This window comes from Coccomyxa subellipsoidea, assembly GCF_000258705.1.
Source record: "Coccomyxa subellipsoidea C-169, whole genome shotgun sequence".
Taxonomy (NCBI): Eukaryota; Viridiplantae; Chlorophyta; class Trebouxiophyceae; family Coccomyxaceae; genus Coccomyxa; species Coccomyxa subellipsoidea.
The window spans coordinates 2916128-2940357 of record NW_005178039.1 but is presented as its reverse complement, the minus strand read 5'-3'; the positions used below and the strand labels follow the sequence as shown (position 1 = coordinate 2940357).

The 24230-nt window shown below is 51.1% G+C and overlaps 8 protein-coding genes and 1 non-coding gene across 9 annotated transcripts; 3 read left to right on the top strand and 6 right to left on the bottom strand.

The window, feature by feature from the left end:
* Positions 1 to 472: 472 nt before the first annotated feature.
* On the bottom strand, positions 473 to 2448 carry COCSUDRAFT_22793 (hypothetical protein). Its single transcript, XM_005650085.1, has 8 exons — positions 2397 to 2448; positions 2197 to 2245; positions 1976 to 2055; positions 1646 to 1898; positions 1471 to 1550; positions 1152 to 1357; positions 957 to 1044; positions 473 to 828 (listed from the first exon to the last, which is right to left on the bottom strand). The coding sequence occupies exons 1-8, from the start codon at positions 2400 to 2402 to the stop codon at positions 754 to 756; spliced, it is 837 nt and encodes a 278-aa protein (XP_005650142.1). The 5' UTR covers positions 2403 to 2448; the 3' UTR covers positions 473 to 753.
* Positions 2449 to 2576: 128 nt separating this feature from the next.
* On the top strand, positions 2577 to 6193 carry COCSUDRAFT_28136 (splicing factor, CC1-like protein; the record flags this gene model as incomplete). The annotated part of the gene is made up of 11 exons (XM_005650084.1): positions 2577 to 2682; positions 3073 to 3354; positions 3810 to 4041; positions 4191 to 4265; positions 4403 to 4531; positions 4684 to 4784; positions 4965 to 5122; positions 5262 to 5326; positions 5465 to 5655; positions 5768 to 5870; positions 6053 to 6193. Exons 1-11 carry the CDS (start codon positions 2666 to 2668, stop codon positions 6191 to 6193), a joined length of 1494 nt encoding a protein of 497 aa, XP_005650141.1. The 5' UTR covers positions 2577 to 2665.
* A 2361-nt stretch (positions 6194 to 8554) lies between these two features.
* COCSUDRAFT_13648 (AP2-domain-containing protein) lies at positions 8555 to 9416 on the top strand (the record flags this gene model as incomplete). Its single annotated transcript, XM_005650083.1, has 4 exons — positions 8555 to 8733; positions 8858 to 8985; positions 9074 to 9156; positions 9270 to 9416. 4 exons carry the CDS (start codon positions 8555 to 8557, stop codon positions 9414 to 9416), a joined length of 537 nt encoding a protein of 178 aa, XP_005650140.1.
* A 749-nt stretch (positions 9417 to 10165) lies between these two features.
* On the bottom strand, positions 10166 to 11792 carry COCSUDRAFT_22787 (UBC-like protein). Its single transcript, XM_005650082.1, has 5 exons — positions 11740 to 11792; positions 11482 to 11621; positions 11166 to 11228; positions 11001 to 11060; positions 10166 to 10855 (listed from the first exon to the last, which is right to left on the bottom strand). Exons 1-5 carry the CDS (start codon positions 11762 to 11764, stop codon positions 10715 to 10717), a joined length of 429 nt encoding a protein of 142 aa, XP_005650139.1. The 5' UTR covers positions 11765 to 11792; the 3' UTR covers positions 10166 to 10714.
* An 851-nt stretch (positions 11793 to 12643) lies between these two features.
* On the bottom strand, positions 12644 to 13866 carry COCSUDRAFT_52937 (putative 40S ribosomal protein S30). Its single transcript, XM_005650081.1, has 4 exons — positions 13840 to 13866; positions 13520 to 13657; positions 13166 to 13235; positions 12644 to 13022 (listed from the first exon to the last, which is right to left on the bottom strand). The coding sequence occupies exons 1-3, from the start codon at positions 13841 to 13843 to the stop codon at positions 13195 to 13197; spliced, it is 183 nt and encodes a 60-aa protein (XP_005650138.1). The 5' UTR covers positions 13844 to 13866; the 3' UTR covers positions 12644 to 13022; positions 13166 to 13194.
* A 1497-nt stretch (positions 13867 to 15363) lies between these two features.
* COCSUDRAFT_83644 (hypothetical protein) lies at positions 15364 to 15891 on the top strand (the record flags this gene model as incomplete). The annotated part of the gene is made up of 3 exons (XM_005650124.1): positions 15364 to 15402; positions 15491 to 15585; positions 15708 to 15891. The coding sequence occupies 3 exons, from the start codon at positions 15364 to 15366 to the stop codon at positions 15889 to 15891; spliced, it is 318 nt and encodes a 105-aa protein (XP_005650181.1).
* A 310-nt stretch (positions 15892 to 16201) lies between these two features.
* On the bottom strand, positions 16202 to 20459 carry COCSUDRAFT_52936 (STT3 subunit of Oligosaccharyl transferase). Its single transcript, XM_005650080.1, has 15 exons — positions 20159 to 20459; positions 19997 to 20068; positions 19617 to 19829; positions 19469 to 19528; positions 19231 to 19369; positions 19005 to 19111; positions 18772 to 18901; positions 18443 to 18669; positions 18144 to 18311; positions 17769 to 18037; positions 17431 to 17616; positions 17163 to 17289; positions 16824 to 16967; positions 16615 to 16664; positions 16202 to 16484 (listed from the first exon to the last, which is right to left on the bottom strand). Exons 1-15 carry the CDS (start codon positions 20357 to 20359, stop codon positions 16412 to 16414), a joined length of 2166 nt encoding a protein of 721 aa, XP_005650137.1. The 5' UTR covers positions 20360 to 20459; the 3' UTR covers positions 16202 to 16411.
* Positions 20460 to 21598: 1139 nt separating this feature from the next.
* COCSUDRAFT_83643 (hypothetical protein) lies at positions 21599 to 23636 on the bottom strand (the record flags this gene model as incomplete). The annotated part of the gene is made up of 6 exons (XM_005650123.1): positions 21599 to 21769; positions 21913 to 22128; positions 22292 to 22459; positions 22563 to 22703; positions 22814 to 22960; positions 23574 to 23636. The coding sequence occupies 6 exons, from the start codon at positions 23634 to 23636 to the stop codon at positions 21599 to 21601; spliced, it is 906 nt and encodes a 301-aa protein (XP_005650180.1).
* Positions 23637 to 24096: 460 nt separating this feature from the next.
* COCSUDRAFT_t26 lies at positions 24097 to 24169 on the bottom strand. Its single transcript has one exon. It is a non-coding gene; the product is annotated as a tRNA-Arg (tRNA).
* Between the last annotated feature and the right edge of the window lie 61 nt (positions 24170 to 24230).

Genomic DNA, 24230 nt, shown 5'->3' with positions numbered 1-24230 from the left:
GGTGAGTAGCACGTAATAGAGCAGCAAGCACCACATGATCACCGGATGTGATAGTGACATCAGCAGGTGGAATTGAATAGGTGACCCAAGCGGTTGAGGGTTGAAGTGGACAATCTTCATTGTAACACTGGGCTTGTGCGAATGTTTCAGTCGTGATTTCAAGAAATGCTTCTGCTAGCATGCTTTTCAAGGAATTTTAGAAGTTCTGAGAAGTACTGGGTCCAACAGGATAGGACTATATTTGCGGCCAGTGGCAATCATTGCAAGTGGAAACCTGCATTAATTTTGTAATTACTGGATGATTCATGCAGCATCATCTTGCGAAAGAAAGTCATGATGCTTGGACGCGATGCGTTGAACTTCAACAAAGCCTCCTTCAGAATATGATCCTTGCAGCTCAGATGGGCAGCACATGTCAAGAGAGCTAGCAAAGCGCTCAGCGATGAAAAAATATATTTTAATCGGCACTTATGCCACACAATCAATTGCAGATTTATTATGCACTCGGGAGGTGTTTCAAAGGGTGCATCATGACTGGAGGAATCCTTCCGAGGTCTTAGATTGAGAGATGTCATTTCAATGGAAATGTCTACACCTTTAACAGCCATGCATGCTTCACCTGCGTTCTTTCAGAGACATGACAAGATTGCCTTTATCCACTGCAGGGAAAGTGCAGCTAGATGGCAGGCATTCCTAGCAAGCACAATGATCCCGATTCCAATAACTTGGTAATTGAATCCTGCTAAGCTCAACTTAAGTCTTGATTCTGCGAGATGTCCGCGCCACAAATCCAGCCTTGATTGGTGCCACGGTTCTTGAAGCTCCGCACTGGTGAGAGAAAGGCAAGCGTAAAGTCAGCGCTACATAACACATGTGAGGGCCATGGCAAAGCACGCAACGTCCACCATGCAATGGTGTCCGGTCACAAACACGAAATCCAGAGAACTAGGGCAAACCTGCTGGCAGCGTAAGAACATGATGCGGGTGGCAGAGTCACGATCCAGGAGGGTGTCAGGGCTCTTGCAGCTGTTGCACAAGACATATCTGCGCAGCATACAAGACATGAGCCGCAGTGAATCCAGGCAATTGTGGCAACGGACAGAAAATTCCCAATGCCTTTGAAGAAATTTCCCAGCAGGGTCAGTGCGCACTCATTGACATATCGTCGCAACACTCCCTCGAATGCCTTTGGCAGGAAGCGGCCTTTGACAACCAGCCGTGACTGGCCATCCAGATTGCCACTCGTTCCTAGCTCGGCCAGCAGGAAGGCCTGCACGTGCTCTAGCTGCCTGTTCATGGCCTTGCACAACTCCAGGAAATTGGTGAACACAGTCTTCTTGGTGCCTTCACGCGCCACCTGTTGCAGCATGCGCAGCTGATAATTCAAAGCAGCACTCTTTCAAAAAGGAGCTGCACTTTAAACTGCATACAGAACACACTGGCCATCAAACGCCATGAATGGAGGAGAACCTGTGGTGGCTTCATGATGGTTCGGCGCTTTTCTCCTGTGAGCTCTGGGTTGTTCTCCCGCAGGATGCCAAACACACGATCTGCATGCATGTCGTGACCCAATTTAGCATAGGCCTCTCGATTATTTGGGGGCAATAAACATGAAGAGAATGTACAAGCAAACGAGAGGACCTACCCAAAAGCTCTTGGTAAGTATAATCGCGATCTGTGCCATCCCAGGGCAGCTTGGGCTGGCCTGGCAATCCATCGTCGTCGTTCTCCTTCTCACCATCTGGTGCAGCTTCTGTGTCCTCCACAAGCGCACCAAACTCCTCATCCGTGCGAGCCTTAGGCTTTCTTTTCTTTTTCTTTTTGCCAAGTGACAAATCCAGGCCTGCTGCTGCATCAGCATCCTCCTCTGCTCCCTCGTCCTCTCCGTTCACAGCCTCCTATGAGGCATCCCTGACAGTCAGCACTTTCCAAATGAACCACATGTCAACGCAAGGCACCTGACGAGGAGGCACACCATGTCAACTACTGCTGCTTTCTTCTTCTTCTTCTTCTTCTTGTCCAGGTTGAGCTCGCCCAGGTCTCCATCACCGCTCACTGAACAACAACTGAACCTCAAAAGAGCGTCACATTCCTTGCAAATCGTATGTACAAGCCATCAGTGTGAAGAACGGCAGGAATATGTTACTGAACATGAGCATAGAATCCTCAGATTATCAGGCAAGGTGAAGTATCCACCTTGCAAGTCCGAGAGCTTGTCTGCGACAGCCGCGTCACCGTCCTCCTCCTGTGACATTTACAGTGTGAGAGTAAGCACGGGTATAATATAAATATAGAATCATGAACTGTACACATGGAGCACTTTTCATTTACGAGATGCAGAAGATGAAGGCGAGATTCCCAGGAGCTCCTGCTAGCGACTCCACAGAGAGACTCACCGCCATGATGCTCAGATTCTCGAGGTTGATGATGATGGCAACTCTATGTCCTGTACTCTATCGGAATACCCCAGGCAGCCAAAAAGAAAGATGAAGGCCAACATGGCAGACCATAATCCCAAGCCCAGCCCCAAGCCCTGACCGCCTCCTGACTTTTTCATTCCTTTTCCTTACAGAACTCCTCGTTGTATCAAATATTGATCAGTCTGCATGTAATACTCCATTGTTACAAGTACCCATCAAATTGAGTGTGGAGGTCGTTTTCCTTCATGGCAGAGTTTGATGAGTGAGTACTCTTCTATCTAGCCTTACCTGTGCCCTATCATTATGTGCCATGATTTGGACATACGACACATGTGTGTATGTGGACCACCGTGCCTTCTGCCAGCTCTGTGGCAGCCCCTGTCGACTTAGATCAGTGCACATTTTTCTCGTCGTGTGTGTCTGCCTGCAAGTTATACTTGCTGTGCTGTGGTAGTCCTGCGTGTTTTCTTCAGTGGCAATACATTCAGGCCTAGCTTCTTGTGGTTGCCATTCCTTCTTGGGTCCTGCAGCAACAGAACCTCACAACCAGAGAACGTGCCATATATGAATCTGATCTCTGCTTGTTTTGTTGTTCAATGTTCTTAACACCTGTATCAGTGATCTTGTCTCGAGGGATGATTGTGGAATGCAGGTATGCATACTTGGAGAAGCAATTAGAAGCAAAGGACGCAAATGGCCACAAGGACGACGGAACTCACAAACGTGAGAAGAGGGAGAAGAAGGACAGGACTAGAGACAGGGACAGCGAAAGGGAGAGAACCAGGGACCAAGACCGGGACAGGAAATCTTCAAAGCGTGAGCACAGGGACAAGTCACCCGACAGGGAGCGCAAACGTCACCATTCCTCACATGATCACCATCGATCTGAGCGCGACAGGAAGCACAGCAGTCGGCCGCGCAGTTTGGAGAAGAGGTGTGCACCACTTGTGTGCCAGATGAGCATCATGCCACTTGAGCCTGTCAAACCCCACAAGTCATACCTCCACCAAGTCTGTTGGCGCCATCGTGAAAGAGAAATTGCCGGTGTCCGAGAGGGAGATGAGTGAGGCACCTTCTCACAGTACAAAGCTTTGGGAGGAGCCTTTCACACAGCGCATCTTCCAACTTCGGCACCATCATCTGGTATCCTCTGGAATATATTCTGCATTGCCTGAGCAACTGAGCACTCTTTCAGTTGGTACCAGTGAACGTGGGAGCTTATTGGTCCTAGGCATAATGCATTGCGTGCAATCTTCCTCTGATATTGCTGCTGTTGCTCCACTTGCACAGGGCATTCCTACATGCGCAGGTCATTCTTGAGAGATGTCGCACTGAGGTGCGTGCGTATGTGGTGTGAGCGGCATGAATCGGAAGAAATGTGCTGTGCAGGAGGGAACGCACTCCCCCAGAGGTGAGAGAGCAGCGGGAAAAGGAGCGCGAGCTCAAGGAGCTTGATCGTGACATCCGCACAGTCTTTGCTTACAACCTGCCACTCAAGGCAGAGGAGCGAGACTTGTTTGAGTTCTTCTCAAAGGCAGGCCCGATTGAAGATGTGAAAATAATCATGGACCGCAACACAAGAAAGTCCAAGGGATTTGCATACATTGAGTACACGAACAAGGTGAGGGCCCGTCAAGCTGTGTTCCCGCAACCATGTCACATCTTCTGTTCGCTCTCAGTGTCCCAGATCGGCCAAAAGGTTAAAGAGCGGCGACATCTTTTTAGCAGTTCCCAGGGTCTTTCCTGACTAAGCTTGTGCATGCATTGCAGGCGGACATTGTGACTGCTATGGCGCTGACTGGCCAAATACTCATGGGTCAGGCCGTGATGGTGAAAAGCTCAGAGGTATGTACCTTTTCCATTTGGCTTGATGTGCTATATCCATCTGGGCAGCACCCTCAAGACGAGACCCCGCCATGCTGTAGTAAGAACAATCCTACCCCTTGCAGAGGTGTGCAAACGCTCATCTGCTGTACTCGCAGGCGGAGAAGAATTTGGCATGGGAGGCCGCCCAAGCCCAAAACGCTTCCATGCTGCAGATGAGCACCATCGGCAATGCTGGCACAGGACCGTGCAAATTGTATATTGGGAACTTGCACCCCAACATTCAGGTAAATAGATTGAGGGCAACACTGGACGGTGACGAGTCGACGCCTCTGAGCAGTCATATGAATATCTTTAGTGCATGTTGACAACAACAACAACAACAACTGCGTTGCTTTGTTGAGAACTGCGTCCAGTGGGTTTTACTATGCATATGCAGGAGCAAGACCTGAAGCAGGTGTTTGAGGCTTTTGGAGCTGTGGAATACATCACTCTGCAGAAGGACCCTACTGGACGTTCGCAGGGATATGGCTTTGTGCAGTATGTGCCATTTCCTTTGCATGATGCAAGTCTGAAAGCTGGTCGCTGCAGGATTTTGCTTTGAAAGGAATGACTGCTCTTGAATGGCCATGCAGCTACTGCCGTGTCGTCCAGTTTTCCTTCGCAGATCCTGAAGAGGCTTTGATTGCTGCACCACTGATGGGTGTCCCTGTCATGCAGGTATCAGACCACACCAGACGCCACAAAGGCGATGCAGCAGCTTGATGGGCTGGACATTGCCGGGAGCCAGATCTCTGTGAAGATTGCCCCCTTGACACCAGCAGAGACGGCCGCCGCGGCCGCTGCTGCTGCCGGCCTGGACCTAGATGACGCTGAGGGTGTGCATCTCATGGCCAGCAACGTTCATCCTTCTCATGCCTGCTGACGAGTTCATGCAGTTTTTATCACAAGCAAGTGCGCAGCGGCCTGGACTTCAGTGCACAGAGGGGGCGCTGAAAGGGTTGGGCTTTCATGCAGGTGAACATGGTGGGCTGAAGCTGACAGCAAATGCTCGAGCAGCGCTCATGCAGAGGTTGTCAGGTGTTGCAGGATCGGGCGCCAACACCACTCCACTGGGTGCTCCGGGCCTGGGCATGCCAGGTCAGTGCGCTTCCAGAGCAAGAATGTGCATTCAGCCGCTCTTACCATTGATCCCCGCCCTTCATCTTCATCCCATTGAGCCGACTGATTTAGGTGTGCTCATTGCAGATGCTTTGGGTCCGCTGCCTGGGCCTCCAGCGATGGTTCCAGCAGGCACAGTGGTCATGTCAGCAGGTGCTCAGGCCCTGGCAATGGAGCAGGGCATCTTGGGGCCTTCCTCGCCCATCCCCACTCAGTGCCTCTTGCTAAAGAACATGTTCGATCCGAAAGAGTGAGTCCTGCTTGCTCCATCTGTTGGCCTGCAAAGTCCTATAAGTGGGTCACAGTGCTGCATTGGGAGCTTGAAGTTGTTGCTGATAACATCTTGCAAATTTTCAATGCAGGGAGACGGAGCCGGACTGGGACCAGGAGATAGCAACGGATGTGACAGAGGAATGCAGCAAGTATGGACCAGTGTCCCACACACATGTGGACAAGAATAGCAAGGTCAGCAAACATCCCTCAGTATGTGTTGGAATGTGTCTGCAGACTCTGAATTTGCTTGCGCTTGTTCTGAGCTCCGATATAATTTGATCTTGTAAGATGGCTGAATGGATGGCGAACATTCTGCAGAGCTGAAACTTTAATGCTTTTGGTTCTCTCCCTCAAGGACTAATATTGCTGTGCAGGGCTTTGTGTACCTGAAGTTTGTAACTGTTGAAGGGTCAGCTGCAGCTCAGAAGGCCCTCCATGGACGCTGGTTTGCTGGGCGACAAGTCGTAGCCGAGTTCCAATTCACGCAGATATACAACAGTTATTTTCAGACATGATGCGACCGAGCTACTTTAATAGATGGAGTGTCGGCAAGTGAGGAGCTCTGTTGGTCATTGACATGTCCTGCTGCCAGTGTACAGCTAAGTTACTGGACTATAAGAACCATACCCTTGCAATTGCGTTGAGATGTCATCGTGTAGTCTCGGAGATCATCGATGACATTTGTCAGCCCCAAATGTAACGTACGAAGCCCTTGCAGATAGATCGGGAGCATTCACACCACAAACGGCGATGAGCAGTCGCTGCAGCAGCAGAGCGAGCTAGCTCCTAGCATCATGCCGCATGTGTGCGATGCTGGTGTCGCGCACCCTCTCTTGCCATGCCCAAAGTATGCATGCTGCATGATGCTGCGCATCTTGAGAGCGGCTGACATGCAGCTCTGGAAGCTGAGTGGGCTTGAGAAATACCATATGATTGCATCTTCTTGCATACATATTGCGGCACTCCCAATGCAGCGCGACATGAGTCTGCCATTGTTGCTCCAGCCATCATGGTATGCATGATGTAAAAAGAGCTTGCAGGCATATGCATTTGGCATGGTGGCAATGCTGCTGACTCATCTTCATGCAAGTCGAACCTCAGCCTTTACCTCATGACGGCCCTGTCCCCAAATCCTCGGCGTCCTTGCACATGACGGCACCAGCTTCAATCGTCGTCGATTGGAGTCATGTTGCAGGCTTTTAGTGCTTGCAATAAGGGATGTCCGTCCGAGGGAACGGCTGCGAGGGACACTTAGCTTCAACGTGTACTAGTGTTTCTGAGCTCCGAGAAGAAGACGGTGGGACCTCCGCTCCTTTACTAGCGTGAAGAATAAGACTAGCAGCTTCTCATGCTAAACTGATTGATTGAGCACCTGGGTATGAAAATTACTTGCACGTCGGCTGCGCAGGTCTCTTAGCGACGGTGTGGGCCTGCTCGACTACTGTCGAGGCGAGTCTCATCGTGAAGCAAGTTTAGACTGCTTCAAAGGACTGTATCCAACGCTGCACATACGTTCCTGTGGCATCAGAGCTTGGCTGTGCAGAAGCCCAATAATTCGACGCAACTAGGATTCCAGGATGGAAAAGACGAGTGAGCTGCTGATGCAGTCCATCATGGCAGACTTTGGCATCACTGAGGAGGAGATGACGGCCATGGGGGAAGGTGCGCCAGTCAAGAGTGCTGGGCAGGGTAGCTGTGCTTCTGCACTTTTGTCACTGCAACTATGGCCTGATCAAAAGCTTTGAATGCACCTGCAGGGCGTCATGCACAATGGCCGCTGGCACTGAGGCACCTCCCCCAAATGACAGCCGCTGCGGGATCAATGCCCAGTAGTACCAAGCCTTTTCTGCTGAAATTTGGACAATCACAACAGAGCGTTTTGCCCGCCGAGATTGGTCAACCGGCAAATCAGGACGCGTTCAGCTCAATGCCACTGATATCTACAGTCATCGCCCTGCCAAGCCTGCCCAGTGGCGGCGCCAGGGTGCGAGCTTTTCCAGATGACAACCCTCGTGGAAAATCATTGCCCATGAAAGCAAACAGCTTCTGATGAGCTGTAGCGCTTCAGGTTGAATGCCCAGCGCTAATTTCAGAAGCAGAGAGCATGGCAGTGATTACCTTGTGTGATTCTCGCAGGTGCATCCGCGCGCTGGTGTGAACTCCAAGGTACAAAACCAGGTGCACACCTGCTGGATGCAAGTCAACCCTGGCACTGCACAGTTTATCAAGCGAATAGGGGAACAGCATGCTGGCGGCGGCAGGAGCCTCAAGCACAAAAGTTTCAAGGGGTTTTTTTATAGAGATCAAGATGCACCTTTGCTCCTCTACAATACCTGCACATATGCATAGCGCATCATGCCGCGCAGGTCGGCAGCGGCAGCCCTGGCGATGCGAGGAAAAGGAGCAAACTCAACACTCAACCCTCGCCAAGAGCACAGTCTCCTAAAGAGACACCAAGCGAGAGTGCAGTGAGACCTACTGCGAGATCAGCACAGACCGCGCTGCAGGAGGTGACGCCATCCTTGATGTGTACATCACTGCGTTCTTGCTACAGCATGCACAGCGGTGAATGACTCTTTTCAGTATTTTGCATTGAATGAATGGTTGGTGCTGTATCATTGTGTACCAGGGCTCCAGCAAGGAGAGCCCAAAGAGCGGCACATCTGTCAATGCTGGAGCTGACAGTGGTCCTGGAAAGTCCACAGCCCGAGGGCGATCAGGCAAGAGCGCAAAAGTCGTGAAGGACAGATCCTCTCAGTTCAGGGGCGTCACCAAGCATCGTCGGAGTGGGAGGTGAGATCTGCTAGCCCAACTGGATCTGCAGTTACCTTTGCAGAAAAGAAGTATGCGTGAGAATGGTCAGCAGCAAACATACAATGCCATGTCTTCCTTCACGGGTGTTGTGCAGGTGGGAGGCGCATTTGTGGGTGAAAGAGCTGGGCCGGCAGGTGTATCTGGGTGGATATGAGAATGAAGAGCATGCGGCTGAAGCATATGATGTGGCCGCCCTCAAATGCAAAGGGCCTCGCGTTCGCACCAACTTCCCACTCTCACGGTGGGTTTCAGTCATCTGGCAACACTTTTGTTTGGCCTCATGAAGGACAAAAGACCTGCCAGAGCAGACTCTGCTCAGGGCTTGGCAAGACTGGGCTTCAGCAGATACTTGCCTTCTGTTGCAGGTACTCAGACCTGACGGAGTGCATGGGTGGCATCTCTGTGGAGGAGCTCATCATGGCAGTGCGAAGGCAGAGCCAAGGCTTCTCGCGCGGGACCTCTGCATTCCGAGGCGTCACACATCACCCTTCAGGTATTTGGCATTCCGCGCTCGCGTGCTTCTGCGTATGCATCATGGCAGCATAGCTGGCCTTCTGACAGCGGCTGGGCTCTGACCTCAGGTCGATGGGAGGCTCGAATTGGGGTGCCTGGCAGCAAGCACATCTACCTAGGCCTTTTCACTGGCGAACGCGAGGCTGCAAAGGTGTGTCATCCTAAAGAATCAGGCTAGCATCGGTTCACACTCATGACTAGTGCCATTGATGTCACCTGAGCTGCTACAAATGGTGCTGGTGTCGATGAGACCTTGTCACGCAGGCATACGACCGTGCTCTAGTCCGCCTCCGCGGAACAGCAGCTGCTACCAACTTTGCGCTTTCTGACTACCGCAACGATCTTGCTGACTACCACAAGATGCAACAGGTTTGGCTTCTGATTGGACGCCCTCCTGGATTTTACTCCTAATCTCATATCTGATGAGTCGGCCTTGAGCAGATGCCCTTTAATCCTTCAGGTCATCCTTGAAAATGCTTGTGCAGCGCTCTCTCGAATCCTGCTCCTGCAAGATTCAAATTGAGCGAGTGTGTATGGGTATGATTAGAAGGTCCTGCAAGCAGATGGCGCGGCTTCAGCAAATCTGCTTGAGAACAGCGTGGAGTTCGAGCGATGGATCAAGGTTGGGCTGGATGCTGCTGCTGAGAAGAGCACAGAGTCCAGCTGTTAAAGCAGAATAGGTTTGCAACTTGGGATCTTGTGAGCTGAGGCAATTCATCATATTTTTCCGCATGTCCACATCCGGTCAGGAAGACTTCTTGCAGGTCTCACACTTTATGCAGGGGACAATGCAGCTTCTCTGAATTAACTGTGTTCACACAATTGGACTTGTGTGCACTTCATGCCCCGTCATCATGATCTTAGGGATTTGGTCATAAAGACGTTTTCTCTGACTCTCTGGCTGGCTGGCTGAAACTCGCTGGCTGAAAAGCTTGTATTGCAAATTTTGTGCCAGCAGCACTTCAAGAAGTCATCAACTCTAAACATTTAGTTGCCATCTAGCTGCCTCTGTGCCGCAGCGGACCATGTAATTGTATTGGTGATTGAGGTTGTGACTGCACAAAGACTGTATTTGTGAATATGCCAAGTGAGTGCCTAGCTGGCTCTTGTAGTAACGTGCATCATGATGTCAATGTACAGGTAGAAGCCTTGAATGCAAAGATCGCCAATGAATTGTACAGGTCCTGGAGGCTCCTCAGGCTTGGACTTTGAACAACAGAGATGTATATCCATCAATTGCGGATATGCAGATGCATCAGAGGAGGGCTGCGCTCTGCTGCTTGAAGTTCTGCTTGAGCTTTTGCATGCCGACCGTGTCTTGGGCACAAACCAATCATCTGCCGGTCTACGGCAGATATGTCTGCGGCAAAGGTTCTTGAGCTGTGTCAATGCTAGTCCAACTGTCCTCTGACCTCCTTCATTGCACTGTTCACACTTGCTTCCGTGCAGATAGTACACACATCCACCTTGGCACACCGTGCAAACATTTCAAGTTCCGCCAGGACGCATTGCTGCTCCAATCGAACATCTCAGTAAATCATACCTAATATGACCTCATACCAGCAGGATCCAGATGGTCCTCTTGTTCCTGTACATGTACAGGTGAAAATTTCAGCATAACTCTGGCAGATCCCAGGTTCCGATACTGCTTTGGGGAATACCTTTACAACTAGACACCATCCCACCCGCATTCTTAACTAGTAATACTATTAGTAATGGCTCCCCTCTGGTGGTTGGTGCAGCTTCCTATTGTGCGGCGCCGTCATCTCTCTTCGCAGCTCTGTGAGGACGGTCTCCATTGTGTGCGATCGGTTCCAGTGCCCCAAGGCGGGGAAGTGCCTGGGATCAATCTGCATGCACATGTGAACATGCTGATGAGTGCTCCAAGTAAAGCACAGTGCCAATCTCTGACAGACTTGGTGTCAAGTCATCTCCTTACTTGTAGCTGCAGCAATCTCTTCATGTTTAGCAAAAGGAGGTGGCAGAAGCACTCACCGATCCATCTGATGCGACGCAGCTCATGTTGATCCTAGTGGAAAATCTCACCTTTGGTGCCTGCAATGCTAAGAACATGCTCATTTGCACCGATGCCAAGTCTGGATCGTCAGGCAAATCTTGCAGAACTGCAGCACCTTGAGTATTTTCAGGAGGGGGGATCACCTTCTCAGGGTAATCTGGACCGCATGTAAGTTTGAGATTGTAGATCCTTCCATCGTGAACAGTCTGAGACAGCACGGGTCAGTCACCATCTGGGTTAGAAAGGCCCCTCATGAAAGGTGCGATGTGCAACCAATGTACAAAACTTCCTCTCCCGTGATGTATCGGTGGATTTACTGATTTCTAAAGTCTCAGCATGGGCATCTCAAAGACGCGAAGAGAAATCTAAATCCTAGAAACAGCTGCAAAGTTCATCAAGGCCCAAGCAACAGGGTGAGCAGGAGCGTTTAGACTACTGCGATCACATCAGGAGCCGTACATTGCTTGGGCCAATGATGGTGCCTGTCCAGTTCCTCATGTACACGTCGTCACCGTCTTCCATTCCATAGCTTACTGTGCCATCCCCTATGCCCTTCTCGCCCTTCTCAAGCTCTTCCAGGAGCCTGAAGTTCCGCGGCACTGCGAAGATGCACATATAGGTTTTCAGAATGCAGACAGGGTGACCAAAATCTGAGCCAGGTGTCCACAGTCTCATGGAAGGCACAGCTCTAAACAACCTTATGACACAAAGAATTACCTACGACCGAATTTGGACCCGCCATCTTACAAGATACCTCAAACAAGGCACGAATATGCCCCTTTGCTGAGATTTCGGAGGGAGTTTGTCCTAGGAATCACTGAAGCAGCAACAGCGGTTCCTTAATTAGGCGCGCGCTTCTGGGCATCATGCTTGATGCAGCCAAGATGCTGCTCAATTGGGATGCTCTCGACCTGCATTAATGCCAAGCTACACCTTTTTAAAGGCTGGACGATCGTGGCGACTACTTACTGTGAAATTTCAGGCACAATTCTGCTGTGTGCACAGCATGCACCCAAGCAGCTACCCTGTAGGGCCTTGTAAGGCTCGAAGCGTACGCACGCGTGTACACATGTTGGCCATATCATTTGATGCCAGTGGCCCATTCCGGCTACTACCTCAGGTTGCCGGGCGCATGGGTAGGGAAACTACCTTAAAAATTCTCATCAATGCATGCGGACAGACCTTATAGTCTTCCATTTATTGCATATGACCATGTGGACGAAGTGCCTGACAATCTGGTGACAACCGCCAACTAAATTTAATGTATGTTCTTTAATACCGTATCGACGGACGCCGTAGCCGCTGCAGGCAGTGTCAGGTCCCCTGGCCAGAGCTGCACCATGAACATCAGAGATACCAGACGATTTGACCCACTGCTAGATCTTCAGCGCACTGATTGAGTCCCTTGGAATCAGACTCACAGACTGCCACCATGGCACTTGCGATGGCTGCGGCAGTCCCACTGCAGTCTCAGCCTTACCCACATGCGACAGCACGAGTCATGCGACAGTTTCCACACCTTCAATAAGGTGATCAAGGAGTGACCTGTGGAGATGTCCAGCTGACAGTGGCATGCTCACCAGCCCACAGTCTTTTTGCAAGATCCCAGACAGTGATGAGTAGGCAGATGCAAAGCTCTCTCTTACATAGCAGCAACCACCAGCTGCATTATGCATCAGACCCTGGGCAGTCCAAGTGCTCTATTACTGGCGGCCATGGCTTCGTCCGGCCATCACGGACATCAAGAAATAGACATTCCTTGGACATCCGGGAACTGGTCTAGACCACATCAATTCAGAGTCCGCACACATTCATCTGCAAGGATTGGGCTGATCTGCCTTCTCTGTGCTACAAATCCTTTCTCTGTGCTGCAAATCCTACATGCCCAGATTGCAAGCCTGGAAACCCATCTTGAGGACGATGAAGGTACACTGCTGAAGCCAACCCACGCCAGGCTTCAGGGGAGCTGAGGAGACCAAAGTAGCACCACAGCTGTCCACCTGTGCATAATCGCGTCATTCATCCCTCCTCTTATCTATCACATTGAAGTTCAAGTTCAAATTGGTGGGCCAAATTAAAGATGTGGTGATTGCAGGAAAGATAACAAGCCAACACAAAAGCGACATTCCCACTGATCACTCACCCTTGCGGTCTCCTTCCTCCTCCTATCACTTATTGAGAGTTCGGTCCCTTCTTCTTTCCAAAGCCGACAACTGCGATGTTCAAGAAGACCACGTCAGCCATCAAAACATGACACGCAAGGTTTTTGGCAAAAGCGGGAGAGTTTGCGCTTGAGGAGAGAATCAGCAGGACATGCACTGCACTGCCAAGATCCTGATACCGATCCGGTTTTGGCAAGGCGATCCAGTCATTGCTTTCATCACGGCAACACACCAACTGTTCTCCTCAACTGAAGCACTATTCCTGATACACCTAGGTGCACAAAGGTGCGCAGAAAGTGAAGGCTCCCCAAGCGACTCAGCTCTGGGTCACGTACCAACGTTGACGAATCTCCGGTTGTACTTGATGCGCTTCATAGCGCGACCCTTGGGCTGCTTCTTCTTGTCCTGCTTCTGCACCTTTGGTGTTTGTCCACGCACCTTTCCAGCGCGTGCCAAAGACCCGTGCACCTTACCTGCAGAAGAATAAAAACCAAGGTTATAAAGTGCATGTGTCCTCCACTACGCAATCGTGCGGTACAATCAGAAATCTAAGAATCGCTTCAGGGCTTGATTGCCAGCTAACTCGAAGAAGCCTGGGCAGTCGCTCCGGCAAGCCAGCACAATTGCAAGTCCAGATATGGAGGAGAACGCTCACCCATGATGGCGATCGATTCAAGAAGCCTATGTTCCTTCAAAGGAAGGCGGCTCTGTGGTGTTCAGGCTCGCCGACGCCTGAACAGGACTTGCTGAGGTGGTGATCAGTCACCGATGACTCATGTCGAGCCTCCCAAGTTGGCTCGATCCAGCAGAAGTTGGACTAAACAATAGATTGATCATGGAAGTATTGTAGTTTCAGCTGTATAATAAGTTTGCATCAACATATCCCGAGTCTGTTTTGTTACGCAAACTGAATTCTGCCCACCATCAGTGGGAAGGATAGTCGCATGAACTCGCTTAGAGGCCAGGCGCGATCGCTATTGAGTAGAGCATTTCTTTGCACTCAGAGCAGGCCAAATTATCCTCAGGTGAGGCAAACTCCTGAGCGACTCGTTCCTACAAAGTTCAATCTCGGAAGTCTGTGCTGTGTAGCAAAGCCGGGAATATATTGGTCGGTGCGTGATTCTTTGATGATTGGAATGTGCCTTTTCAGGACTGGCATCTCGGCTATCGGAGACTGGTTGCTGTGGGGATCCACACCACTTCTGCAGCTGATTCGGCAGGGAGTGCTAGTAGTTCACAGAGTACGTTCCACCTTTTATATCATCAATCTGTAGCATCACAAACAGTGTCTGTAGGTAAGACCAGACTCTTGGCACCAAGTTCAGCCCCTTTTCTTGGCACAGTAGGTTCTAACCTGCGCGTTCCACTCTTCAACTGGAGGCGGGAGGTGGTGGGAGAGTACACTTTGCCTGGGGATGTGTTCAATGTGCCCATCAGAAAGGACGTCCTCCACCGCGTGGTGCGGTGGCAACTGGCAAAGCGACAGCAGGTTAGTTGATTTGCCCTGGTCCTGGAATTTCCTTCTATGACATGGGTGTTTAGCTCCCTATCCAAGGAGAGAGACAGGATCCCCATCTCTACAAATTCCTGCCCTTTCAGAAATTGTGCATCTTTTTCAATTTTACTTTTTGCCATGTGTGCAGGGAACACACAAAACCAAGACGCGCAGTGAAGTCAGAGGCGGAGGGCGCAAGCCACACAGTCAAAAAGGCAGTGGACGCGCACGCTTTGGTAGCATCAGGGCTGCGCAGGTTTGAATACAGCTTTTTCTGCTTGTGCACATCAATTGTGCATCAGAAGCTGAGGCCCATTCGCAATTCAAGGAGGAGAGCCTTATAGACCATATCAATGTAGCGAGCAAGTCAATTGTTGGCGTTGAGAGCTTGAATGTCTGACCTGCAGCGACGCGGGGGTGGTATTATATTTGGGCCAGTTGTGCGATCCCATGAGCATGGACTGCAGAAAAAGGTTCGGAAGCTTGGATTGAAGTGTGCACTTTCGGTGAGATTCATACCCTCTGTTTGTGCCCCAGACAATCTATGGGATGTCTGTGTTGCGTGGAGGATGCAGCTCGATACAGTGGACACACCTCTGAATACTCTGCATTGATGCCTTCACAAGTCCGTGGTTGAATGCTGGTGCCGTAACCCTGCAGGCCAAAGCTTCTGAAGGCCGTCTGATGGTGCTGGACTCTCTGGCCATTGACCCGCCAAAGACGGTAGGATCTTGCTCAGTTGCGAGCTGCCCTGATCAAAGTTTTCCTTTTGGAACTTTGGCGTGATGTGCCGGTCTGATGCTCTGCGCAGAAATACCTGGATGAGCAGCTGAGCGCTCTTCTTCCAGATGTCCCCCGGCGTTCAATTCTGATGATAGACTGCGCCAAAGATGGCGCAGATGGCGGGTGCGACTCTTCTCCCTGCTCGGTGGTAGAGGATGACTGTGACTGGGTTCTGTCTACTATAACAGGCCATCAGTCATTGACTGTTTTTAATATGGTTTGATTGGGGACTTGTTTGTCATTAGGGAGAAGCTGCGGAAAGCTGCATCAAACTTGCCGTGGACAGATGTACTGCCCCAGGCTGGGGCCAATGTGTACAGCATCCTGCAGCGTGACAACCTCATTCTGAGCTGCAGCGCAGTGGACCTGCTTGTGCAGCGATTGAGGCAAACAACGTTGCAGCAGCCACACAATTCCGTGCACACATGAGCACTGTTCAAGGTTCCCAAATGTTCGATCCTGATGGCACGTGCTTCAGCACATGGAGCTACACATGTAATGACGACTGCAATGGAACAGAGTCAGTGGCCAAGCCACAATTGTATTCTTGTACAGGAGCATCAGTATTCCACGAAAGCAGTTGATTGTTGCTGTGGAAATCATTGTGACCACATCCAGTCATATGCATTTTTTCCAAAGAAGCATTCAAAGACAGCATGCACAGTGAGTGATGGTACCATTATCCAGTAGAACTGTTCTGACGTACGAGTTTCCTGCGAATTTATTTGCTGATCTCACTGCCCAGTGATGATGGCTTACATTCTGCCAGATGCAATTTATAAGCAGGTAGTGTGCTTGTCCTCCTGCCGTGTATCTGCAGGGAACGCCCTTGCCAGAGTGCCTACCAGAAGAGACCAGGTCACATGACTGCCAGCCCCCTATGTCCGACATTGACGGTCAATGCAAAGAACCACACTGATACTGTCAAGACAATATACCAAATCAAAACTCATGAAGGACTGCTTTTCCGTGGCTTGCCTCGTGTGCTTCGAGGGTTGGGCAGCTTGCCATCCCTGGCGGGCCTGCGTGCAAGGCATTTATGGAGGTCATAACCTGTACAAACTGGCTAAAAATGAAAGCAACGTTTTCTGATTTGCATGCATGGCAGCAGAACAGATAATGTTATCTAGACATAGGAGCAATGCCGCTCACTTGTCAAGGACTCTGTAGATGCGGACCATCCAGTGCTCAGATGTGAACACCTGCACGTACAACAGGGTTGTTTCACCAGCCGGACAAATGCGTTCAAGACCCTGCAACTGGATAGACTTATCACAATAGGTGCATTTGAGCTTGGGCAATCGCATGTCATGGCACAGCCCATGCACAGCCCTGCACAAGTCCTCAGCCCAGCGGCACACCTCCTCAAAGTACTCCAAAGAGACGTCCATCTTGCCAATCTGAACATTCCGCACGCGGTCAAAGCCCAGTTGACCGGTGGTCATCAGTGAAGCCTCTGCATACCGGTAGTAAGACAGCTTGTACATGAGGCAGTCCAACAACGCCTACAATTCACACCAAGCAATTCATTTGAGCCAATCTTCTTCACCACGTGCAGAACATCCTGCTCACGTTGCAAAATTGTGTTCTCCCTCAATTTCTAGGACCTGCGCACTCATCTGCAAGTTTGTGGCCGGCATGAATTTGCACAAACGCAAGTGGACAGGGATTCTACCACTAGGGAGGGAGATAATATTCACCTTCCCTGCCTTTGAATCCACACGGTAGCCACCCTCTCCCAGAAAGTCCTTCTCCTTGATGTCAGGGAACACACCACCGCCAATGCGGACCATCCAAAGAAACTTGTTGATGTCATCACTCGGATACCTGTCCGGCAACAGTGAATTTTTTGAGAACATCATATTTTCATTTCCAACCTGGGTCATTGATGCACACCATAAGCTGCAGAGCTCTTGTAAGCCAATGAATCCATGAATGTGCGACATTCAACTGCACACGGGTGCCCACCCAATGAAGCCTCCAAAGATGACCAGCACATGCGTCACATCCAGCGCCCGATAGATCTCCCAAGCCTGCTTCTCCGGCGACGCCATCGCCCTGCCAACTGTGGCAATGTGGGTGTTGTTCCAAGTGTTGTTGTCCACCAGAACAGTGCGGTTTGCCATGGCTGTTGTCTGATACCCATAGTCCCACCTGCGCATGCCAGCATGGGCTCAGGATATTGAATGCAACAAAATTTCCATATTTAAATCAGACCTCTGCTAATCCGCACCCTCGAAAGCATCGCCAGCTTGCACACAGATGACACTGGGTGTGTGCCTGCATGAAGGTGTGTCTGCTCTCACCAGCTGGCAACGATGGCGTCCTCGGGGGTGTTGTAGCGCAGCCACGAGTACCCCTCCCTGAAGTCGTCAAAGATGTGGATGCTGCCGTCGCCCCCACGGGTCTGCATCACAATGGAGGGGGCAGAATACATTTCTGCGCTGACCCAGATGCTGTGCCATGTGTAGAAGACCGCCACAAACGCCAGGCCAGCCAGTCCTACCCAGGCTGCGTCCCTCGGGATGGGCCGGCCAGTCTCCGAGAACCCAGGCACGATGGACCAGAAGCTTGCCTGCACGAGCGGGCAACTCTGTGACAATCTCATCTGGGTTTGTAAGGATAACAGCCCTTGTTACAACTGCATGCATTGTTCAACAAATGCAGCGATGATTGCGCACCTTTGTGGGCTTCGAGGGCTTCTTTGCCTTGGCATCCTCTTTTGACGGCTTGCTCTCCTGCTCTTTCGGAGAGGCATGCACGCCCTTGAAGAGAGCGGCCAGAGCCTCATGCAGTGCGACTCCCGCCAAGCAGCAAGCTGCTGGGGCCAGAACTAGCATGAGACGCACCTGCAGGGCAGCCGGCAATCCATCGTGTACTAGCCTTGACTTCAAGCAACCCCGAAGTTGGTGAGACATGACTTGTTGCGCTTCATCGGCAATATGTGGATATTTTACTATTCCGTGAAGATGGGGCGCACCATGACTCCTGAAAAGTAGACTGCAGTGCAGGCATACAGGATGAGGAACAGGGATGCCGGAGTCAGGGGCCAGAAGAGGGCGATGAGGCCAGCAGGCATCAAGATGCTGGCGGCTTGCAGGTCAGTGAAGTACGAAGGCCATGCCGGGGGCTGATGCTCACTGACTGACGCGATGATGGGGATGTACTTGGAGGCGTATGTTGGATCCAGGAGGCTGAGACTCCGGCCTGGGTACATGCGGAGCGTTTGGATCCCGCTCAAAGCAAACTATAAATATTAAAAAGTAATTAGCAGGACACCTGGGGTAGATCCCCTGGTCTGAGCCTCACCTGTCCATCCAAATGTTGGCGAGCTCATCACATAGAAAAGGACAAGAAGGAGGATTCCGCTCATCAGTAACACTCCACAGGTCAGGACCAAAGTCTTTGCAGCGTTGTAGGCTTTCACTGGGAGTATGTCCTGCAATTCATCACTTTGTTTTGTCAAACTACCGTGATGCTGCTGCCTAAAAGGTTCAAGAGCCATAGCAGAGACTGCAGGTATCGCAGGTGGGACAGATCACCTTGATGTAACGGATGGCCAAGGCAGCGTGAAGGATGCCAAAAGCAAAGAAAGCCCCGAAGTGCTCCGACATCAGCACAGCATTGAAGCCCACAACAGGGATGCTGGCTGTGACACAGAAGCGGCACGCCAGTCAGTCTCTTGATATCACTTTCGGCAGGGCGTACAATGAACCCAGTGATACTTTACATGCATCAGACAGTGCCTTCATTAAAAGGAATACCCACCAGCTTCCAGCGTGCCCAAGACAATCAGCGGGGCATATGCAATGTACAGCTTTGCAGTGAGGCGCCCCGTGAAGATGGAAGCAAGGCAGTGGATGGGCAGAAGGTTGATGATGAAGGAATAGCCTCCCCATGAAGCAACCTGATCACAATGCAAAACTGTCAAGCTTGTAAGCTTTCTCGCACTGACGCTAAATTCAGTCCATACGTCACAAGGACTACTATAGGAATACTTGCTCACCATGTACAGGTAGGCCAGAGCAGCTGCCGATGACCACGCGAGTGAGCCCGTGTTGAGTGCCTGTCACAAAATAGCAAAATCATAGACCTGACATGTATGATATTTCCCCAGGCTGATACTTGTAATTGACATTGGTCCAGACACCCACCTTCACATACAGGAAGAAGACAAATACGAGCGCAAAGATAGCCACTCCTTCGTTGTCAAAAGATCCAGCCACTGAGCGTGAAATGTATGATGGCACCATGGCCATAAATGCTGCAGCTGTCAGGCCTGCTCCTTGCCCGCGGATCTCCTTGACGAGCAGATATGCCGCCAAGGAGCAGAACGCTGAGAACAAAGGGGCTGTGAACACGCAGACCTGCAGGACAGCAGAAATGGGCCCTCAGGTGCTTTAACTGTAAGGCTCATTAATTTAGACGCTCAAAGGAAGGATAAAAAGCAGACAACACACTCAGTGAAGAAGACAGGAAGGGGACATGTTGCAGCTTTGTGATTGATCACAGCAAAGCAGAAGCAAGGCCCGACCTCTTGCACATTGATGGGAATATTCAGTGCATGCAGGACTTTGAATATCACTCCTGCAGTCCATATCAGACCCTGTGCCAGCACAACACACTTTAGTCACGTCGACATCACAATATAACCTTTCGCTTCATTGACGATCAGATTGGCTACGTGAGAGCGCACCGGGTACACAGTGCCGCCCACGACTCTACCCAGAGGGTACCATGTTCTGTCATCGAACCAATTCCACAAATTGTAGAACCCCTCCTTCGTCAAGTATATTGTCACTCTGAAGTTGAAGTAAGGATCGAACTCGTGGATCACACTCTCATACTTGACGACAGAGAAGAGGCGCAGGCTGAATGCCATTACACATATTGCCATCAAAGCTGCCCCACTGGCAATCTGGGCATATGCAGAGAGCGGTCCATCGCCATTTTTCTTCACTGATAGCGCCTCCTCAATCAAGTCTGGTTTGGGGTCCAGCTTGGGCCCCTTTGCTTGACGAGCAGGAGTTGCCATCCTGATCTATAATCAGACTATCACTTGAAACCCTGCATCTCTTGCATTGCTTTCCTGACTTTCCGACTGTGCCTCTGCATCCTGCTCTGAAAGACTCAGATGCAGCCAATTTTGGCAAGGTCCTGGGCCCATATTGAGCTGAGAGTGAGTCATGCTGGAAGTTGCCTGACCAAACTCAAAGCTTTGGAATGGCTGGAACAATTAAACAGGATCAGCCATATATATACACCACAGCTACTACCGGTATACTACGTAGTACCGTGGCGAGTGCACTCGTGATCACGTGATTCTGGCAGAACTTTGGAATTTGAAGTGCACTAAGAGCCCTCCACCCCCTCCACCCATGCACAACCATCATGGCATGAATGTCACTGCATGGTGCCATTGAACACATGTTGCATGTAAGTTTACATACAAAGCCGAGCTCGGGCAAGAATGTCTGGTGCCATGCATAGTCATACGGTATAGTATGCAGTACTCGTTGCAATGGCAGCTGCAATGCATATCAACATATCAAAGGACATCCATATAAGACTCTTGAGCAATCCTGCAGGTATGCAAATCAGCAGAAAACTGTTCCCTTCTGGACTTCCTTTGCACAAGGACATGACCACACCCATCCTGTTGGTACCTGCCATTTCCTTGTTATCAAATCCCCGTATGGGATGCTTCTGACCCTGTATTGGCAACAAAATTGAGGACCCAGCTATGAACAAGCGTGGACACAAGGACTCTAATATGGGCGACCTGTGACCTTCATGACCATGACCAAAATCATCTTCTCAGCACAGGAAATCGATTTCGAAAGCAGCTCCCACTTGAAGAACCTGTAGTACAGTTCTATAAATTGGTGTAGCTGTCAGATCCTGGATCAGGTTGCCAAGTGCCACAGGTGCGCGGATTGTACCAATCAGTGGGTTGGCCAAGAGGCACTCATCTCCAAGGAAGGACGGAATTAATTTTTTTGATACAAATCAGCTCAAAAACACAAAAACGGGCTGGATGAGGTCCCACCTCAACATCATACTGCTTGCGCATCAAGCTATAAGATCCCCCTACCAATGCAAGCTTGCTTCATGTGCACTGAACCATGGAGGGGAGTCAGTGTGGCGAAGCAGAGAACATTGGACTTGACCCGCCCCGCAGTGTGGGCGAAGTCAGTGACAGGTCGTCTGAGACTGAGCGGCCGGCGGCAGCAGCGAACCGGGCGCCTAGATGCTGCAGCGCCACCTCGTTGCCTGTGGCTTCTGCAATGCCTGACAGACTTTCCACCTGCGCATGCAGGCACACCACACTTCCACCATCCAGCTTCAAGCATGCAACTGGCCACCCCAGCCAGCGCATACACTGAGGGATAGAACAGGCATGGCACGCAGGTGTCGTTTGGCGCTTCAAGCGCGAAAAGAAGAGCACACCTTGATGACCTTGCGGTGAGCTTTGCGCGAGAGGAAGGGGCGCAGCATTGTCAGAAAGGCCTTGAGCGGCTTGCTGGGCCTCACGAGGATGATGAACTTGACATTCTTGCGGAAGGGCCTCGACAGGCCGCGGTAGGCCGACACAAGCCAGCTGGCCTGCAGGCGGTTGCTCTTGTGGCTGCGCCCCGTGTTCACCATGACCAGCACGTACGGCCCCTGTAGCACAGCCAGAGCGTGGTCAGTCCCACAGCCCTCAAAGAATGATGCCATGCCTCACCGCTGGGCATATCTGCAAATCCTCAGCCCCTTCGCGTCCTCGTAGACACTGCTCAGGTTTGGGTCGGCCATGCATGCAAATATCAGGAAGCCAGGGAGCTACCTGGCTGACAACAGGCTCCAGCTGGTGCAGCAGGTAGTTAAAGGCAGCCTTGCGCGCAGGTTTCTCCTCAGCCACAGCATCCGCGTTTATGACCACCACTGGGCGGCCCAGCGAATCCAGGCCGTCATAGTACAGCAGCCCCTGAAACTCTGGCGGCTCCACAAACTCCTGACACAGCACCAAAGTTTACCAGGCAGGCTCTCAAGCACGCTGGTATGGGGCAACAGGGCGGGTCACAGGGGCGAGGAAGTGCAGGAGGCAAGTGGAGCACCCCGATGGGCGAGAAGCGCTGGAGAGGCGCCGAGCCGGGCGGGGGTGAGAACGGCCGAGCGCCGGGCTCATAGCTGTCCAGCGCACTCTGCATCGCCGAAGCCCCCGAGGAAACCTGCTCCGCCCACTGGTGCGCCTGTGCCTGTTGGAGGCATCCAATCTCGCTTGACATCTTCATCCGAATTTGCGCATATTGGGTGCAATGCGCAAGGATTACGATCCATACGGCATATAAAGGAGATAGGTAAGTACCATGGCCCTATCTGCAGAGCGTGAATCATCCGCCAAGGACACCGAGTAGCGGCTGAGATCCACTCCAGCGTCTGTATTGCGGCTGCCTGACTGATTCTGTTCCTGCAAAGCCAGCGCCTCTGCTTCCGCCTCCAGTGCTGCAAGCTCCTGCATGCCACCAGCATCCTTTGTATCACAGCTTACCTACAACCAGGATTGTGAGCAACACCAGTCTTCTTTATTGGTGCCTGCTCAATCAATGGGCACTTGCTTACGTCTGCAATGCGCTGCACTTCAGCCTGTGCTGACACAGTCTGTTTTTCTGATGGTTGTGCTTGCTCAGGCAAGCCTGCTGCATCGTGCCCATGTTCAGCTGACAGAAGACTGCTTGGCAGGGGAGTGGCCCCTTCAACTGTTGCATCGATTGCCTCGTCATGCTGCGATGCTGTGGGTGGTATGGCTGCCTGCATGCTGTCCTCCTCTGCCTTTCTGTCAACCGGAGATTCACGCACTGCCGCTGATGTGCTTTCTGAAGAGTGCCAATCATCAAGGTGACCATTGTGGTGTGGTGCTGCTTCCTCAGGACTTGCCAGATTAGAATGCAGCTTGCCATTGCCGTTGCTGTGCTGCTGTACAGGACGTGTTGAGGACAGTGTCTCTGCATTGGGCTGCTTCATTGTCTCTGTCTTCAAGGCATCAGCTGTGGCGTTCCTCGCAAAATCTCCATGAAGAGAACCGTTCGTCGAATCAACTCCATTCCCCTCCTGTTCCTTACGTTCACGTGCATCTTTAAGGCCAATGCCAGCAGGAGGAATGCCGATGTCCTCTGCTTGCAATTCGTCATCCTCATCCCCAAGAGTGAAAAGAGAATTGCTAACTTGACTCACAGGGAGCCTGTCCATACTCTCACTCCAATGATCAAGTAAAGCACCAAGAAGGGGAACTCTTCAACACGTTCTTGTCACTTTCAGAAAAACCTGGCACAGCGGATGGTGCTAGCTTTGCTTTCACACACTGTAGATTTACATATCAATTATGTGAAGAACAAATCATTTTATTTGACGTGAACGTCACACAATCTGACAGCCAGAGGAGGTCTCAGTAGAAATCTCGAATTCAGGATGGATCTTTGCATCTGCCACCTATTCTGGCTTCAGCTTGCATGCATATATGGTGCATGAACTCTCCTGCAGGGCCCTGAGGCCAGGACTGAACAAAGCTCTCTGTCGACCGAAGTTTGTCACCAAATGCAAGCTTTGATGGGCTGGTAAAGACAATTGAGATCAAAAAATATATAAAAAAATCGCTCGAGAGAGGGTTCGAACCTCTGACGTTCTGCTTAGGAAACAGACACTCTATCCACTGAGTTACACGAGCCACTCCATCGGGACCCGACGGTACAAACAGTCCTTTTTTGGGCGGCTATAACCGTTGCACA